General features: G+C 39.2%; 1 protein-coding gene across 12 annotated transcripts in view; it reads right to left on the bottom strand.

The window, feature by feature from the left end:
* Window positions 1-21,049, bottom strand: part of fat1a (FAT atypical cadherin 1a) — a 102,082-nt gene that overhangs the window by 71,151 nt on the left and 9,882 nt on the right. For all 12 annotated transcript variants that reach the window (XR_004931107.1, XR_004931108.1, XR_004931109.1 and 9 more), the window contains exon 3: window positions 3,887-4,201. Coding sequence is in view for 9 of the 12 variants with exons in the window: in XM_012859332.3 (XP_012714786.2) it covers window positions 3,887-4,201 (315 nt within the window). In the remaining 3 variants the exon portion in view is untranslated. The remainder of the gene's footprint in view (window positions 1-3,886; window positions 4,202-21,049) is intronic.

Consider the following 21,049-nt stretch of genomic DNA (forward strand, 5'->3'; position numbering starts at 1 on the left):
TGATTCCCTGTTTTGTGAGAGAAGTTAATACACATAGCGCCTCGCAGAAGTATTCGCACCCCTTAAACTTTTTTCATTACAGCCACAGATTGCACACTTGCTTTACAGGGATTGTCTGTGATAGCACATCAGGGCAGCTAGATTATTGCAAAAATTATAATCACGATTATTTTTGATTGAAATGGGGATCTTGGTTATTTAACAGGCTGACATATTTTACTTTTTTCTTTGCTTTTTTCTTTTTTCTAGCCACAGGTTCTCAATTGGATTTAGAATAGAATAGCGAGTCTACACTATGACTGGGCCATCCTAACGCAGGAATATGTTCTGGCAGTCTAATGCAAGGTAAATGTCCAGTCTCAGGACTTTTGTAGCTACTTATGGGTTTTCTTTCAAGACCCTGATCAGCGTTCCTGTCCCTGCTGAAATTTAAGCACACCCACAGCATGATGCTGCCACCACCGTGTTGTATGCTGTAATGGGTTCCACACACTTTCCATTTTCAGACAAAGCACTGAACATCACTCTGGACCATGCGCACACCTTGAGATGTTGTTGTACTGCCTAACTTTACATTAAACTTCTCTACACTTCTTCCATGACCTGCCTGCTGTGTTTCTTGATCTTCATGGTGAAGTTTCCTCTGTGATATTAATTAACAACCCCCTGAGGCTTCACAGAACAGCTTTATTTCTGGTGAGATTGAATTACACACAGGCCAACAACTTTTACTAATCAGGCAACCAAAGCCAAATTGTCACACTGAATTTGATTTTTGGGCTACGGGTGAGGGGTCTGAATACAAATGCACAGCACACTTATCAGATTACATTGTTTGTCTTGTTACAAGTTTATAACAAGACAAAATGTGTAAAAGCTCTATATCAAAATTCCTACTTTAAAGCACATTTAAAACTTGTTAATGCCTCCTTTTGCTTTTCCAACACAATGTTAACCCCGTTTTTTTTTTCTTTGCACCTACTTTTCTTGCTCTACTCAAAGCTCAATGCAGCAGTTTTACAAAAAAAAGAACAAAATTGCAAAGAGAGAGCAGGGATTCACTGCAGCTTCCTTTGTACAAACCAGCGTTAGTTAAAGTTGATGTAAAGTACCGCTGGTATCCCGCTGATAAAACTTTAAACATGCTTTGACATGCATGGATGGGCGTTATCCTTCTGCTTCTATGTGAGGTTCTTTTTTTTTTTTCTTTGTTCAGCGAGCTCCTCTGACAGTTATAAAAGATTTAGTAGATGTTAAAATTTTACTGTCAAGAGACTTTGCCTGCGGTGGACGTGAGCGGGGGTTTCATTGTACAATTTGAAATCTATATGTAGGGGTAGAGCCCTTCGTCCAACTGCAACAAAAGTGATGCTTAATGGAAATCTGTGGGTACTAAATCAGAAAGAAAACATGTTGTAGGACTCTCTCTGGATATTAAGCAGTTTATTCTCAGTTTATCTGGCGCTGATTGTCTAAACTGACAAAAAAAGAGCAGAATTCCTTAATACATTTTCAGAGTTATTATGAATCCTTTTTTAACAGATATATACATTTATTATTTCCAAGACTTCTTATCAGCACGCCTAAGCTGAACTGTTTCATGAATGTAGACAGAACAAAAACCATATGTGGAGACTAAAAAGTCCTCTTTTTTTATTCTTTATCATTTGTTTTTCTTTTTTAGGCCGTCAGGGAGAGTGCCGGATTGCTGCAAGCCTTGTTTTAGGGGGTAACTTGAATAAGGACTCCTTATTTGGTCAGAAAATGCTCATTGCCCCTTCCAAGAAAAATAACTCCAGCTTGTTGATGTGACTACCTTGAGAAACAAGACCACACACACGAGCGAGAACAAACCGGAGCAACTGCTGCTCTACAACCCCCGTCCTGCTTTCAGCCTCCCTATCAGCCGCATTCAAGGACGTCCCAGACCTGTTCACCGGGCAGCAGCACACGGCTTTTAGTTATAACCGCTCCCCAAACAGTCCCTTTGCTCTCCTGCCCACATCGGCTGGCCTTGCTATATCAAATGGTTTAACCGAAAACAAAACCTTAGTTAGACTTTAGAGTAGCTCTCTTGTCCCGTTTTGCTTAGATTAGAGTCAGGATCCGTCCCCCTGCAGACATGTGGTTGTGAATAATGTTTTTGTTTGTGTTGTACGTGACACTAAGTTGTCTATTTTGAGTAAAGTTCGGCAGGTCTTTTTTTTTTTTTTTTTGTTTTCCTTTCGGCTTGCTTTTAACAACTTCCTGAATCCAGCGCCAAAGAGGAACCTGAACTGCTTTTCCATTCTAATGGCGACCTCCTGCCCAACCAAGCAGCTGTTTTTTCTATCACCGTCACTGACAGGTGTGGAACCGCATATCTGGAAAAACAGACTCGGAGCCACAAAAAGAGACGAACAGGGCACGTCAGGCAATAGTAAGCCATTTTATGACCTGTTCCACAGCTTACCTTGCCCTCCTTCGCTTTTAGATTAAGGTATGGTTAAACCCCAGAATTGTGTAAAAAAATAACTAAACAGACACAGTTAAGCTTAAATTATTCATACCCCTAGCCTAGATGTAACAATTGTTAGTTTAAAATAATGGAAAAGGGGATACATTTAACAAACTTGTCATTTACATTTTATTAAAAAATGTAAAATCTAAATTTTGTTATTTTGTCAATATTAAATGTGAGCAGCTTTTTGCAAGTTTGCACTGTTTTTTTTTTTTTTTTTTTTACAGTTTATCATTAGTGATGAGCTCTAAATCTTTGAGTTTGGAAGGCCGAGTTGCCATCACCCTAATCTTTGACTTCCTTCACAGGTTCTCCAGCGGATTCCAGATGAGCTACTTTAAAACCTTAATTTGACTTCAAGTCAGAAGAAACACACTGGTGAAATAAAAAAAATATATTTTACACCTACATCTCCCAAATGTAAGAATAAGTCTGGTTGTACCTCTAATCTTCAGTCCTTCGGTTCAGCTTTGATTACTATACCTTGCTAATGATTGATATGCTTGCATTAATAAGTAGTCTGTAGATTAAAGTTGTGTATTTTCTGTATTTTTTATTTTTTTACTTTCGTTTAACTGGTAATTAAGCTGTTGATTTGTTATCCATTAATAAATAATATAGAAATCTCTTCTTTGGAGCACAATTGTTAACTCAGTGGAGAAGAAAACTGTTCCTGTTTCAGATGGGTTTTTTAAAACATTACAACACTTTATTTATTTTATATAGTTTATCATAGTATAATGCTAAAGTAAAACATTTTATATCTGCTTTAAGAACGCACAAATTTATAAGAAAAGCTCTGTCTTAGCATGACCCTTCAGTTTCCACCTCTTAAAAGCAGTTTTCCTGCTCTACCACTAAACACAACCAGCTTGATCTGCTTTGAAAGAACTCGATGAAATATTAATCATGACATCACTTCCAGAGATCCATGTGAGAACACACTTTAGAGTGTTGGAGTGAAAAAAAAAAAAAACAACCAAACGCTCAGCCCACTCCTGTGGGTGAAAATACGGTGTTCATCCTGCGCACGGTTTGAAGAAGCAAAGCAACCAGCGGCTTGATGCTTGTCGCTTGGCATTGTGATCCAAGTCCTACAATGTCAAGCGCTTTTTATATCCACCGCATGTCAAGGCCTTTAAAGATGTTGACGTGTTTGGATGAGGAAACGTTAAGAGCTATCTCAGGTTGTATAAATCTGCGGACATCTCAACTGATCTGACATTTGCAATAAAAGACCATGTAGTTATTAATAAATCAAACCAAATGGACATGGATTCTAGGAAACCGTCTGCTTTTTCTTATCTTTACTCCACATTCCATAACAACATGGTTATGAGTCTGCAACCTGAAACTGCATATTGATTATGCCAGCGGCAGGCTTACCCGTCTTGCTGTTGATGGCAAAGAAGCCCTGCGGGTTCCCACTGGTGATCCTGTAGCTGAGCTTGTCGCTGGCCTTGGAATCAGGGTCCGCCGCGTTGATCTGGATGATTGACACGTCTTTCGGGGAGTTCTCCATGACGGAGGGGTAGTACACGGGCTCGGACGTCTGCGGCGCGTTGTCGTTGACGTCCTGGACCTCGATGTAGACCTCGACGAAAGCCGACAGGGGCACCACGCCGCGATCCATCGCATAGACTGTTAGCCAGTAGTGAGGCGTCGTCTCGTGATCCAGCAGTTCTTGCGTTCGGATGACACCTAGGGCATAAATATAAGGAAGAGTGAGTGTCCTGCAAAGTTATGATCATATTAGTATCATGAATCTCAAAAGCCTATCTCTAGTGCTAAAAGTTTGTGAAATCAAGTGGTTCTGGATACAAAGGTGAAACATGTCAAGGTGGTACATTAACAACTACCAGTCGGTGCTCTCCTGTTTACATTATCCTGCCATGCGGGGACTCTAACCTTCAGCTGAGCAAACAAAAGAGCTTTCAAACACATATAGGAGTAGTATGGGATGACAATGGCTGAATACACTGCTGAATGAGGAGCTCCTGCAACACGAAAGAAACGTGTATGACACTGAATATGTGCTTCCCGGATGCCATAGGTAATTGATCTTATAGCCACTGACTCTCAATCAACGAGAGAGATATTTGAATGTGACCAGCAGTGGGGAAGTGGCTTGTTGATCTTTCCTTTGGAGAAGCTCAAAGCGAGGTTTCACATCAGCGAATTTGCTCTGCTTTTGTACCTTTTATCTCCGTCCGACTCCACTTAGGCAAGCACTCACCAGGTGCTCAGCAGGCGCATACCAGCATGTGAATGGATAAGTGTAAGTAGGTCTGCAAAAAGACTAAGGAGATTTCTTAAAATCTGCTTTTACCATTGACAATATGACCCTGCAGTGATTCCGACCAAACTGCCAAAATCATATGGATCTAAATTGCAGTAACTGGTCATTTTTATGTGTAATGATACATGAAGCAAGAATTAAAACGACAGAAACGCAGAGTGCCTAAAAAAAGGACAAATATTTTTGAAAAAAGTATGAATGAGATTTTCCAGTGATTTTTATTACATAAAAACAGTTCTAAAAATGTAGCTATTTGACCCAAATAAAAATCACCCTCGAGGAGGAGGAGCTTAGATTAGAAATGAGGTAATTTTCATGTCAACGAGTCAACTGGCCCAAACAGGAACCAGGACCACACTAAATATGGTGAAAAATAAAATGCTCAGAAAATAATGTTTGCTTCCATTTAATTAAATGTTTGTGATTATTTATCTCCATAAAAATTATTTGCTATCAACAAAAGTAGCTTAGTTGTTTCAACACGCGGGTGATAAAGAACATGTTCATGGATAAGAAACAGAAGTGCGTTACCAACAGGTGAGTATAAACTAAAAGTTTGAACTGGCCAATGAACAAATTGATCCAGACACCTCCTGTTGTTCTGTATTTTTTAACGCTTGGAAATCTTTCACTCATTGCTGCTTTTCTTTTTGCCTTTTTACTCTATAGTTGAAGCCGTTTTCTTTATCAGTTTCCTTTGAATGAAGATGAATAGATAATAAAATGTGTGTTCAAAATGTAGAAAGATTATTTGAATCTAATAACTAATCACTGGCGGAAAAAGTGCCTTCTCCGGGTCTGGGAAGATGTTCTGCCCCGGGTGGAGGAGTTTAAGTATTTCGGAGACTTGTTCAGGAATGACGCGGATTGGTGCAGCGTCTGCTGTGAAGCGGGCGCTGTACCGATCCGTTGTGGTGAAGAGAGAGCTGAGCCAAAATACAAAGCTCTCTATTTACCGGTCGATCTACGTTCCTACCCTCATCTATGGTCACGAACTTTGGGTCGTGACCGAAAGAACGGGATCCCGGATACAAGCGGCTGAAATGAGTTTTCTCCGTAGTGTGTCTGGGCTCTCCCTTAGAAATAGGGTGAGGAGCTCAGTCATCCGGGGAGGACTCAGAGTAGAGCCGCTGCTCCTCCACGTCGAGAGGAGCCAGTTGAGGTGGCTCGGGCATCTGGTCAGGATGCCTCCTGGACGCCTCCCTGGTGAGGTGTTCCGGGCACGTCCCACCGGGAGGAGGCCCAGGGGAAGACCCAGGACACGCTGGAGGGACTATGTCTCCCGGCTGGCCTGGGAACGCCTTGGGATTCCTCCTGAGGAGCTGGCCCAAGTGGCTGAGAAAGAGAAGTCTGAGCTGCTACCCCCGCGACCTGATCCCGGATAAGCAGAAAAAGAGTAGAAGAACTGAGGTAGAGAATTTCTTCATTTTAGTTTTGGGATAGGACACTCTTTGGATTGCCACTTTTTTAACTTATAAAATGTTTTAACCCATTAAGAGATGGCAAGAAACTGAGAAAATTAAAGGACTCATGATATTTCTTTTGCAGTCATGCATTAGTTTTTATTGGGTAAAGGGGAATCAATCATCTTAAATTATTACTATCATGAGTCTGAGCCGCACCAGCGTCAGCGTCAACTCATGCTGAAGCTTTAGTTTTTGTCTCCTTGGATAAGGCAGAACAAACGGGAAAAAAAACCTGTTAAATGACTGAAAAAACATCACTATTATAACAATAGTTTATTATCCAGACAACATCGTCCTTGAAGGGCTCCATTTTTTCAACGCATGAAGTTCAGCTATGAAGAGCATAATAAAAATCTGTTATATTTGCAAGACAATGGAAGCCTGTCGTTAGTGTTCCTTTAAATGCCTTTGTTAGTCAAAGCGCTCGAACAACCTCCTTGAATTGCAAAGGAAATTTATGGTTATATTTGAATGTGCTGTTATCTCAAGCTAATAAAATTAATTCTGCTATGGATGAGCATTATTAGCAGATATGAGTGTTTTCCAATTTCAGTTGTTGGCTTGTATCCGTTAGGACCTTACCAGTCACTGGTAGCTTAGATAAGAAGCCTCCACAAGACCATAAAAAGACATTTCCGATAGCTTACAAAGAGTATCTCAGTTGTGCTCCAGCCTTTGTTTGCCCACTCCAACTTACGGAAATAAAATGTGATGAACACCAACATTTAGCCTTGCGTAATGGATATTTTAAATAGATGTACTCCACAAGACATGTCACAAAACGTATTTCATTAGGGGAATAAGGCTAATTTATTCTATGCCACTGGATCACTTTATCTTTCTTGCTTTTGGTCCTGGGATCCTATCCCACCATCAGTCACCATTACACTTCTCTCAACTCAACTTAAGGGATGTAATAAGAAGTGTAGCCAGGCAAAAACGGTCGGCTCACAACACTGCTATAATGCACCTTGGCAACCACAACAGCCGCCTGTATGACCAGCATGCAAATGAGGACTCTGTACACAAAGTTTTCTTAAAGGTGACAAAGCTCTTATGTTGTGGATATATTTTCACAAGTTTTTAAACTCAGTCTGATTTTAACAAACACATCACTTTTATAATTAAATGAACATTCATCCACCATAAAAAAAACAAAGCATCTAAAAACATGGACGATTACTATAATCTAGAAAATTATAATATACAACAATTTTGTAATTGTATGCCATCTTAACTCTGCAACCTCATTTGTGAATCTAGTTACTGCTTAATGATTGTCAGACCATCTTGAGCTGAAAATTCAATTATCTATACAGACTATATAAGCGCCCCAATTACACAAATAATTCTTAGGGGAATTATTGATAAAATACTTTTGACTCCCTGGATGTTGAAGCCACTTCAAGTTGAGTTAGCCACAGATCAGAGTTTTCAGAGTTTTTATGACTTAAATTTCTGGTGTCAATTTCTTCTAAAGAGCCATACTATTAGAACAATTAACGAGGCTGTATTCCAAAGAGAATGTAGACCCTTACATTACCTTGATTTCATGAAAAAAAACGTTTCTTATTTAGCTTCTTTACATTTCTGCTATTCTTCTGTCTTCAATTCTAACATCTCACAATGAAGATAGCTGATCCTGAGTCTTCTTCCCACAGTAAAACAACTTTCACACTGGAAAGTACCATCAGCTGTCAACTGTCAGAGCCAATCAAGCTGAAAATCGGTTAGCAGCCAATTTCTTGGTCATATTTATCAGCGTAGACAGAGCAAATGCATAGTATAGGGTTAGATTAAGGAACATCGTCGGCTTATTGTTGCAACATTAGAGTAGAACCTGCATAAATAAGGCAGGAATGGCTCCTTTGAGTGTATATGCAATGTTTCAAAGTTGCAACGTTTATTACACAGATTTTTTTTTTACCAATCCCAAACAAGCTGTTGAATCATGTCTTATCAGAGATGTTAATATCAAGGCGAGGGTGTGTCCTTCTTCACTTAAAGTCTTAGATTCAATCCATAATCGTGTAAAAGGGGCTTAGACAATAGTTCTATCAAGACAGCACATCAAAATGAGTTGAAAATAGGAGTGAAAAAATCTGTTAACATATTACTGACATTTCCAGAAGAGCATTCAATAAGGAAAATAGGATAAGACTGCTATGCTTGCGAGCGAAGCAAATTAAGTAGCAGATTTTTGTGTTGCACAACTATCCTACTTTTACTTGGGTCCTGTTTTTTGCTTTGCAAATGTCAAGATAAAAAAAGATTACTTTATTCTGAACTTGCAACAAATGGATTAGGAGGTAACTTTTGTCATATTTTTATGAATCCTAAGCTTTTTCCTGTTCATACTCTAATTTAAATGAGTAAAATATGATGAAGTTGACGGTAAATAGGAACAAGCACATATGAAAATCTATCTGCCACTCCTCCTGGGGGAACAGTTTCTAACAAAGCAGATGAAAGATGAATCTGAAGAATTTACTTGTCACACCCTTCCCATATACTAACCTACCCAGTAACGCAAGAACAAAACCTGCCCTAAGGCCACAAGAAAGAAAAAAAAAAAAAAAAAACAGGCCACGCAAAGCCTCTGCCAAGACTGCCTTCCGCTTTTTTTCCCTACTCTTTTCTTTCCCTTTGGCTTTGTTCTTCAAAGCTACTTGAGCACAGCGGCAGTGCCGTTGAGACCTCAGACAGCCAGCAGATTTTCAGCTATCGGGACCAGCAGGTATTTTATGAGTGTGTGTACATAATCTGCAGTTTATTCAATAAAAAACTCAACGGTCTATTATTTTAAGACACTGCCATTTGTTTTGAGTAAGGTGCTTTAAACAGTTCATTTGAATGTCAGAAGCTGTGCAAAAAAAATTATTTTTGAACATTCTCAGAATAATATTAAGCTAAAGTAAGTTGCTCATTCTGCAGCTTAAAAAAGTAAATGAGCTTTCTCTGAGCTACGTCGGTTAATTTTGCTCACCTCTACCCCACATTCCTGTGCCCTTGCAGGCCTCTAGCTCACATGCTTACATAAACTTTCTCAGTATGCCCCCCCTCCTCTTCCCAAAGCCTTGGCAAAATGTTTCAAATTCCTCTACCTCGTTTGTTGAGCCTAGTGTAATACACTCCTAAACTTAGCTTCTTCTTACCCAGCAGCTTGATTTTCATATCACCCCCGAGTTCCCAGACATCTGTGGTTGATTTGTCTGTCTTAAAGATTTTAAACCTGATGTTCCGAGAATGATCTGTGACGTATAATGTAAAACAAACTGTCATCGAATGCAATGACTTCATCATTAAGGGGCATTTAGGTAATGTGATTTTTAGGCCTTCTCAACAAAAGAGTTTCTCAAAAGTTCTTCCCAATCACATAATTTTATTTGACCAACATGTAAAATCCCAACTGTTATCGCAATATCAATGTGTGCATAATCACAAAGGGTTGACTGGAGGCAGTATTTGATATATCAGGTCCTGTGTCATAAAATTCTGCTAATCAATAATATATTTGGCCAACTGGATGGACTTTCATTTTATAACCACACCTGATTTAAATCTTCCTTATCAACATCACAGAGCTCGGGGGTTGGAGGCTTGGAGTTGCAGGTTAAGTCAAAGGTGGAGAGTTCGACATCAAAGGTTTGTTGTGTATTGGTTATCAGCACAATTCAAAAGGTTAGCTTTTCAAAATATTTCAATTCTGGAATTATTTAGATCCATGATCAGCCCTGCCGTGTGGACTAAATGTTGAAACGATAAAAAATACATTCACATATTAACACAATGCTGTTTCCATGGATATATGACCTTATTTATATATATGGGACAAATCCAAAAAAACACCCTGACTGGGAAGTTTCCATGTGGCCCTTAACTTGAAGCTTGTGTGCCTTCAGTTGTCATCAATAGTTCTGCATTTCCATCGTTTTTTTGATGTGCATTTTGAAGTATCGCATTAGAACAGCTTGACGGAAACAGCACAATTCGAATTAACTCACTAAATTTCGCAAAAAGGTTTTTATGCTCGCTTGATGTGGTTTTTGACTTTTTCGAAAAAACAGTAAATGCACTAAAGAGGAGATGGAAACGTCTGTCGAACCAGTTCTGACGTCATGAACATATACCTCACATGACTGATCAGCTGTTTCAGTTGCCGCCGTCTTCTCGGATATTCCCATAACGTTCGCAAACAGATCTGGAAGCAACAAAAGGTACCAGCGAAGAGACTCAAGCATTTCTTAGTCTCATCCGTGTGGGAAAGAAAAACTTGGCGCATTCATTAAAGCCTCGCTCCATCACTGATCTGCGGTCCATGCTAGTTAGCAACTGCTACTTCCTGTTTATTACAGCTAACAACGTATGACGAAGTTACACTGTGCGTCTCAAGGTTAATTCGCTACAAAACGTCTGATGCACATTTTTCTTTTTTGATATTTTAACAGTTTGCTCAAAATTCGCATGAGAATTGGATGGAAACGCAGCTACTGTATCAATATGCTATTTAACTAGTTATTTACTTAGCAATGTAAAACAATTTGTCCTCCAAATTTCTTCGCTTTTTGCTTTTTTATCAAACGTAAATGTTTCAGGTTATCAAGCATATTTTAAAATGACACAATGATAACCTGATCAAAAATACAAATACTGTTTTCAGTAATCCTTTCATTTTTGATGAGGGAAAGAACATTTAGAATCTAATCTGGCTCTATGTTAAAAAATACAGGGTATTTGCCTCCTTGTTAAGTCATAAATCACTTGCGGTTATAAACACATTTCTTTGGTTTAGTTTCTCTAGCCATGCACAGTCCCAAACCATCTGATTACAGAATCAAGAAATAACTAGATTTTGTCTGATAACATGAAGTAGGCTTAAAGATCTCCAAAAGCAACATATCATGGCAAGATTTAAAGTAATTCAGTGACCGATAAGAAACAAAGTCATCGACATCTATCAGTCTGGAAAGGGTTACAGAGCCGTTTCTAAGCGTCGTAAACCACAGCGAGCCTCAGCGAGAACAATGATCCACAAATGCAGACATGGAATAAAAGGACCCAGAACATCAGTGAAAGCAATGCAGGCCTCAATATGTATTAGTCATTAGTTAGGGGGCAAATACTTTCTCTTAACACTGTAGATTGCAAAAGATATAAATAAACAACAACGACTTTCTGTGCTTGTTAAGGAAGACCAACAATGATAATAAACGTAACACATCTCAAGCCATCAATTACATCTTTTAGAGTTTTTTGTTGTTGTTTGTTTTCTGAGAGTTGCTTGTCGGCCGTTTTGGGACCAGATGGTCCTCCCATTTAATCTTTCCTCTAAAAATGTTGTCAAGTGGCTGGTCATCATGGGCTTTACCCTAAATTAAATCTAGTTTGCTTATTCCAACCAATCCCTGTTTAGTGGCAGCTTCAGTCAGCAGGTTCAATTCACTTCAACACGTCATCTCAAAGCACTCAAAGTCATACACACACATTGGTCAAAAGGTGTTTTCTGTCTAAGGAAACCCAGCCGATTGTGTCCAGTCTTTGGCAGGTTGACAATGATTACAATGTATTTTAGCCATTATACTGGATGCCGCCAGAATGGAAGGGCATTTGATATATAAGCAGATCAAATTCTTTAATAATACTATCAAACCTGAACCACTGGACATTACTCTAGCAGAAGCAGCGTTTATGTAAGTAACATGACTCACATAAATTCCTCTGGTCCGTTTGGAGGGCAAAGAGGGGTCATAATATTGGGATTGGTCTGAGAGATAATCTTGATGAAAAAAAGCCGCATGAAGCCTTGTCTCTCAAATCTCCCTCAACATACCAGACAAACTATTAGAGCCTTTAGAGTCAGTGAGCCATTTCCACTTCATGCATGACCGGGCGCTGGTACTTGTGACAAAAAAAAAACGGCTGTCAGCAGCTAGCCTATAGTAATGGGATTTTTTTTTTAACAAATGTGTTCAGGGTGGTGAGTTTTAGGGGGTTAAAGCACTAGTTGGGGCGAGTACAGGTATTTGGTTCCTTAAATATACAGCCATGGAAATTCTGAAATGCATGGTTCCAAAAGAAAATGTTAATTATTAGTTTGTACATTTGAGTAAGCTAAGAAAAGAAACAGGATTGCTAGCTATCTGCAACAAAATGACTAAAGGGATTTTCCTTTCCATATTAAAAAAATCTCTTTAATTCCACTTGAGATAGCTTTTGAGATTTAGTTGACAATACAGAGCTTCCATTGTGAATGAAAAGCCTGTTCAAAGGTCCCTTCAAAAGAAAAAAAAGCCTCTGAGTAATACAAAATCACTGCCGTATTTGAGCGCAGCCTTTACTGTATACCTCAGAGCCCTGAAAAGCTGCCTGCCTGTTCCTCTGATAACACCGAGAACATCTCAGTTCATTTCTGCACGTTATTTCCTGCACATGTTTTCGCACAACAATGACGTCGCCAACAGCAAAACTGAATCCACTGTGGTTTGTTCGTCTATAAAAATAAATCCCTATTATCGTTATCTTACATGAAATGTAACATTTCCGCTGATGCGGCACAATTGCATCATTTCTCTGAAGAACATTTCATTATGTTCAGGTACCACTCCGCAGACCAAACGGCTGAACTCCTGCAGGGACCCGACTGCATAAAACACACTGAATCCCAAAAATGCAAAACAAGAAATAAAACAGTAGTTCTATGGAAGCATTTCTAGACAAAGTGTAAAATGTTTTGGTGATATTGTTAATGGTCAACTGTGCTGCCGAGACCGTATATCTTAAATTACACCAAGACATGTCTGCAGCTTCTGCTTGTTGCCTTCCAATGCCGCAGCAATAATTTCAACCCAGCCGCAAATTAGTTCACCCTATAATTATAGGGCCACAGCTTCTTAAATTTATACTTTGACTTTTCTGTATATTTAACAAACACAGTGTGTCATTCAGTTAATTGTAGAGATGAGAGTCTGATTAACACTTCCAACTTAAGGAAGAAATCTAAATATATTAATTGAAGGTAGTGATGCTTCGACAGTATTAGTTAACTAGAGACGGAGCATTCAGACCATTGTTTTATTGACTGGCTCTGACTGCACACTGGCAGGTCAAACGCTGAAACGTCTGACATTTTATCCAGATCATTAAATGCGTCAAAACTAAGACGTCTACAGAACATCAACGAACAGCATTAGTTGTGATGTACTGTTGTTCTCAGAAGAATTCATGATTTTTTTTTTTACATCTGAATAAAAACATGCTATACTTTTCCTGTTATAGTCATTATAAAAAAAATCTAAATCGGTCAATATAGTTGGTCAAACTTCAAAAGAAACTAATTGGTCTCAAGCAAAGCCTAAAGACATTTAGAAAACATTTAGAAAACCTGCAGACCTGAAGTCCATCAGAATCGATCTGCCCTAGGGATGGGCAATATGGCTCCGAAATTGTATCCCGATATCTTTTTATTTTTATTTTTAGAACAATAAATGTGAAGAAAAAGTTTCAACACAGTTGGTTTGGCTATAAATCTAAAGTCAGACACCCAAAAATGCAAAGAATGCTCTAAAGTTAAAGCTGAACTGAAAACAAATGTTATTTATAAAAAAATAAAAAAATAAGTACAAATATTTTAATATTAGTAATAGTAATATAATAGTAATGTAATAGTAATAGTAATATTCAACTATCTACTCATGGAATAAACTGTGGTTCAAACACCAACGGTAACAAACCATCCCATACTGTATTTATTTATTTTCGGTTGAAAGCATCATCAATTAGTTTATCATTATCACTATTAAACACAATCCTTACCATGATAAAAAAACTATTTCAACAATAATAAACAACAATACACAGCAGGGAGAACTCCCACGTTCCTATTTCCATATTCATAACATTTACTGTTGCAGGCAGACAGCCCTTCTCCAGGCTCACAGCACATATATCCACACAGTCACAGTTTTCTGACGTACAGACTAGCTAAATATTATCATCATTACAGACTGCACTTGGGAACATCTGTGAAGTTACAGACAATATAAAATTTGTTAAAAGCACACCTATCAGCTTCTGAGGTTTAAATATGTAAAACAATCCAGCCTTTTTCTGTATTATTTATCGAATCAATTAAATACATCCTAAAGTGTACAAGGCCTAAGTCGCTGACTCCGTCATGTCATTATTTATTAAATGACGATGGGAAACGGAAACAAGTACACTTCCACAGCCGCACTGAGTCATCTGTCTCCATCTAATCCCAGCTTCTTCATCTTTTACTCTCACACCAACTACCTCCATGCCCTCTTTCACTCCATCCATAAATCTCCTCTTTGGTCTTCCTCTGGGCTTCCTGCCCGACTGCTTCAGCCTCAACATCCTTCTCCTCGTGAACTCACTATCCCTCCTCTGAGCACGTCCAGAGCATCTCGGTCTGCCCTCTCCGGCTTTATCTCCATAACATCTAACATGAGCCGACCCCTCTGACGAACCCATCCCTGATCCCATCCGTCCTCGTCACTCCCAGAGAGAACCTCGGCATCTTCATCTCTGCTGCCTCCTGCTCTGCCCGCGGCCTCTAAACCACACGACCTTCTACACCTTTCCTTTCTTTTTCACCGATACTTTTCTTTTTATCACACAACGCACCCGACACTTCTCCACCCGTTACAAGCTGCTCAGACACGTTTCTTTGCCTCTTTTTTCCACACTCGCCGAACAGGCCATTAAGTTAAGGCAGATAAATGCTGAGCTATTGTTAGGCTGGAAACGACCACGAGAGAATAGCTGATCGTCTAAAGTGACAAACAAGGGTGCGCGTGGAGTGCGGTACTTTTGAATATATAATCATTCAATGCGTTAAATGGTCGGAGTTCGCCGGCGAAGGTCCGCTTGGCAGTAAATGAACACATAATGAGGCACATCCCGCTGCACGAGGCGGCTCTATGTTTCTTTAAAAAGATTTAATGGACTGAAAGTGCAGCATACTTTTAACTGGAGAACGTGTGGTATTCATTTAGCAACCTACAATCAACTTTGTCCCGCCACACATTCCTGGTGCCATCGCCACGGTGACGGCACTCAAGCAAAGACTCTTTGGAATCGTCTGCCACTTTGCGGTCCAACGTTTATCTCCAACAAATGGAAGATGAGGGACGGGGGGGGGCAAACAGCGAACACTTTTAAACACCAAAATGATGCACAGGAACTAACCGGCCTTTTCTGAGGAATGTATTTACTCTCGCGCGGAGAGCTTGCAAAATAAAGACGGAGCGGAGAAAAAGGTGATTTCATGTGGAAATGGAACAGAACTTTGTCGTTACCCGTCAAACTGTTTCGTTTACTTGCACAAAGAGTGCTTTCACAGCAGAGGCTGCAAACAGCTTCAAGTGAAAGGGCAATGCATATTTTATCCGAGGGAAGAAAGGGCAACGCATGCATTATCCAGCCAGCATCTGCTTCCCATGTACAACAAATACTATCAGCTCTGGTCACCCTGCGCACTCAATGATTTCCCTTCCAGGCAGGACACAACAGCTTTGATTACATTTTCAGAGTAAGTTCTCATCGCCAGAGCATTTGTTTGCCCTTTTTCCTGCGTAAGAATGGCACAACAAAGGAAAAATAACAATTACAAAGCAGAATACGGGGGAGGGGGGGGGGGGTATCACTGAGCAGTTTAAACCACAGGAATAAGAAATAGCTCAAAGAAAAATCACTAGTGAGTGCTTAAGGTGAAGGATTATGAGTTGACAAGTTGTTATAAATATGCTGTTAATCCTGATTTCTTGAAATCTACACTGTTTGCAGATTAAAACAGCTGCATCTGCTTCAAAATTACTCACTGTACAAAACGGCCCTTTATTTATTTGTTTCGGATTTACTCGCAGCTATATGACCTTTTGATTAATGGGACCATAGCTACTCAGGCAGTCCCTTTTATGTCCCACATATGGAAAAAGAGGTCTTCTCCTGGTGGAACTTGCAATCACGCTGCGCGTCTTTAGCCTTTTGCCTGAACTTTTCCTTTAAATAGACTTCTCACTTGATGCAAGCTGCTGTAAGACAGCAAGTATTTGCCAAATGGCTAAGGGTAAATGAACAAGTGAACAGACGATTGCTCACCGGAATTAAAAGTCGCTATCTGTGGATTGTTGACTGATTTAAGGTGCGCCAGGATGAATCAGGTACGCTTTGAGGAGCGGGGACTTGCCCGGGTTAATCAAGATAAGCATTCTTTTATTGCTAGCCTGTATGGACCCGTAGTCATGCGACGGTTACTGGTATCAAAGTAGAGGCCGGTTTCAAAATGAGATGCTTTTAACGAGACGGGCTGGAATGTTCTCCAATTTTATGAAGTACAAAGTTAACCAGCGCCCAGCCCAGCACTGCCTATCAGATGGCTGAAAGAAGCAAAAAAAAAAAAAAAAAAAAAAAAAAAAAAGAGTAATCTGGCAGCTTGGATGCATTTCTGTTTGCAAAAGGCTAAACTAGCCTCAGACACCACTCCCTTAAAACTACCCCCAGCAAGCAGCACTGGCTGTAACATTCTCCTTTACTTAATCTTTATCTATAGAGTATTTTCATACACAACCAGATCCGCACAAAGCCCTTTACATCAGATAAAAAACAACAAGCAAAACATATAAAATGTGGATATAAATGTTCTACAATTAAATACGACTTCTTAGAAACGACAATTGAAAATTAAGATCACAAATGAACAGCAATTGAATTACAAGAAACTAAAATCTACACTCATTTTAACAAGATTTAATATGCCCCATGTCCAGCAGTCATGGGGCAAGAGCTGGGTTACACCCTGGTCAGGTCACAGGTCCATCACAGAGACATAAACTCCCACCTAAAGGGCAGAAAGGCCCCAGGCTGGGATTTGAACCCAGGACCTTTTGTGCTGCAAGCCCACAGCGCCACTAACTGCAACACTGTGCGACCCTTGATCACACCACCATAACAAAATAAGTAAAAAAGATAGCAAAACTAAACTAAAACTCCTTAATTATGACTATAAAAACACTTATGCTAGTCATAATTAATGTTCGCATATCCTGTTTACGTCACGCTGTTTGGAATACTTTTAAATTCATATTTTTTCAAATGTTTGCAACTTATTCTCAACAGGCAACACTTGTTTTTGAGGAGTTACATGCAAACACAGCCTTCTCAAGATTACTACTGACCTACATACAGTATGTAGCGCTCTGGTGGCTTACTCCACAGCTAAGACACATTTTATGGTGCGAGCAAAGCTATGGGTGTCGGAATCAGGAGAACTCGGTGGAAAAGGTGAAAAACTCTTCACCCCCTGTCTACTTTTCTTTTTAAAAAAAGGATCACTGTTTCCCATTTTAATCACTTCTAGTCAACCGTCGTAAACAGCAGTAGGCCTAAAACCATTTGAATATATAAACTAGAGGCAAAGGGGTGACGGGTGAGGGGTCTCTGCTCTTCCAGCTGAGTTTGCAACATCCTGCCTCTGTTGTGATTTCTGCAAGCATGAAGGTTGACTGTGAAGCAAGCTCCTCAAATTTAGCTCTGCTGCTACAGCGCCCATCTGTCAACCACAAGATTAGTAGCTCAATTGCCGCTGTCGGCCCTTAAGACGGCAAATTGGTTGTTTTCACATGAAGTCTGACAAAATGGGTTTAAAAAAAAAACCAGAAAGACATAAAAGAAGGAGAAACCAAGAGCTCATTTGAAAACAAACACTCCACTACACTAGATTCACACCAAACTCGAAATCCTTGAGTTGTGTTACAACTGCAAATACTTGAGCAGCAGTGACAGATTCAAACTAAGACAGTTAGAAAAAAGAAAAGTTAAAAATTAAGGTTTAAAGCTAAAATTATATGGAATTATTGCACTTATAGTTACATAGTTATTTCACAAAACAGTATCACCTGCACTAGTAAAGTACACCGAAATTCCCAATTGTGTATTGTCAAGTTGGAATCCATGAAAGTTTTCGAAGCAGAAAGTATTGAGCATATATATATATATATATATATATATATATATATATATATATATATTGGTATATATATATTGGTATATATATTGGCCGATTGGTAGGCAAAGACTAAAAGTCTGATATATGTTTATTACGTGCAGTCATTAAATGCATCAAAACAAAGAACAACAACCATTTTCAGTCTTTAAATGCATCAACCACAGCAAGAGCTTTGACACATTTTTTAAATCAGATAGCGCTTATTGAGACATATGGTGTGATGTAAAAATATGAATCATCCTCCAATTCTTTCTTTCCTACATTTTATTTAGGATTTTTAAAACAACGTAAATATGTCATCCAAGCAGGATACTTTTAGATAAAGCCGACCATTTTCCATTGATTTGCTCTGATTGTCAACTGGCAGGTCAAATAGAGTTTCTTGTTTCTTGTTTATGAAATGCATGAAAAAACACCTTTACTTTTTGGTCTGTAAAATATCAGTCTATAGTATGTGCTGTCATAAAATCAAATTATGGTTATAAAAATGTGCTTTTGCGTGCAAATAGAGCACATCTTGTAATTCCTTTGTTTTCAGTTGGATTCAAAATGCTTGCCTCAATTAAATAACGTGCAGCACATTTTTATACTTGGAATAAAAATTTCACAAATGTTTAAAGTAGGAATCAGCGAGTCAGACCTTATAGAAAGCCGGAGATCGGTGTAGGCCAGGCAGGGTCTGACCAGTTCTTCTCCAAGCATTAGAAATCTTAAGAACTTCTCAAAGTTAACTCGGTCAATTTAAGAATTAAGTCAAGTGATGCTGGTGGTGGATGAAACCTTTGGATTTGCATAAATGGATTTAAACATATCGAAAGCTTGTCTGTTTAGTCTACACAGATTAAAAATGGCTTTAGGCAAACAGAAAAATAAAAGCCTTGGGAGGTAAACCTAGTGTAGAGCATGAGAAGAAGCAAAGATAAGGCTGCGTTTAAATTAAAATGGCCACGATCCAGTGAGCACGGAGCTTTTAATAACTGAGAGGAAGTCTGGACAAACAGTTGCCACGGGCTCCCCAAGCAGATTGTCAGCAAGAAACCGGCAGAAGATGACGACAGCATGGAGGGTTTCCTTTAAGCATGCTGATGTAAGTTATTACAAAATGTTCTGCAAACCACTATGATTACGGTTTATAATCGTAGTCAGTGTCTCTTGAACAAATCAATCAATTATGTCCTTGCTGGTTTGATGGCTTCATTGTATAGAAAAAAAAAACTGCCATAGATTTCCCAGAAAAAGTAAGACGCATTAGAGTATAATGATACAAAATGGAACACAAATAAACACGATAGTGGTCTTTACAAACACGTACGCATGGGTTTAAGATTACATAAGTAAAAAAAAAGAGCAGCTTTTTTCGCATCTCTGCATGCCCAGTAACACATTTCATAGCCGGATGGTTTTTTTGGTTTCTGGCAGATTTTCTCACACCACAATTTTTTTTCTCCATTTATTTTCTAGCTTTAAACTATTTATTGACAGCATGCAGCTGCAGCGCCCAGTCTATCTCGGTGTGTGTGCGTATATGAAACAGGGTGTGTAGCACATGCTTATATTTGCCTTTTAGAAGCTTTATACTCCAAACACATATGGCTCCTTTAAGAAACCTCACCCTTCATCTAGTTAAGTCATGGGAGGGGCATCACCACCTCGGCTGCACCTAGTTGTCTACTGACCTCGGATGTAAACCATAATAACAGGACCCAGCCCAGGGCAAGCCTACTATTGCACCTCTTGATAATCGCTTAATAAAGGCCTCTGAAATTAAGCAGAAGATAAAACCTGGTTCTCAGAATTTATGCCCCGCTGCAGATTTGACGTTAGATGTGGCCGCCGGTGGTAGCCGCGTGGCTCCAGGAAGTGCGTAAGGGCCTGCTCTGACTTAAAGGATTTTCAAGGGGAATGAAAGAAATTATGTAACATCCGTCTGAATTGTGTAATTCAAAAACCTCCTCAGACCGACTTAATTATGAGGAGTTCGTTATAAGCTGATTGTTTCACATGAAAGCAGGCAAATACGCCGATTTTGGCCACGGTACAACTAAATCTTTCACGTCGCATAGATCCTGGCATAATTCTGGCAGCTTCGCTACACTTTCTTTGCGAGCGGACAGTTAGGTTTTCATGCGCAGCAGACGGCGGCATACGACAGTGGAAAATTGCTATTGTCCTTCGTCTCCTTTGATGTCTTTATTTCCTGCCGTCTGGCTTGTCAAACAGCATTTCTAGGAGACATAAAGCAGAATCTAACCAGACTGTGTATGTTTGGATGCAGACTGTAATATCGCACAATATGTTCAACAGGTGTTGAATGTTGATTGGATGGTGATGGTTTCTTCAATAGTACACAATAGTAGTTATCATTTTATGTCGCTTTCAAAGCAGACAGATTGTAAACTTTGTGATTCTCGTGTTACACATGTTTGGAACAACTAAAGGGACGTTTTAATTTGGCTGTAATTAAAATGATAGATGACAATTGTTACACTGTACATAAATATACAGTTGTATGCAAATATAGAATAATAATAGAAAAGGGAAGACAGATGATTGATTTCTCTGTGTTTGTCAGTATAAAATGCTCAAATCAACATAGAAAACAGCAATACTCTATTTAAAAATTGTTTTACCTGTCAAACCATTACTCCCTGCTGCCCTTTCCAGAGCAAGTGTACTTTCATGAAGCATCTGAACGAATAATCTGCATAGCAGGAGGCACAGTCACTCCTAAATACTCGCTGGTAAAGCCGGACAAA

This window comes from Fundulus heteroclitus, chromosome 5 (genome assembly GCF_011125445.2).
Source record: "Fundulus heteroclitus isolate FHET01 chromosome 5, MU-UCD_Fhet_4.1, whole genome shotgun sequence".
NCBI classification, from domain to species: Eukaryota; Metazoa; Chordata; class Actinopteri; order Cyprinodontiformes; family Fundulidae; genus Fundulus; species Fundulus heteroclitus.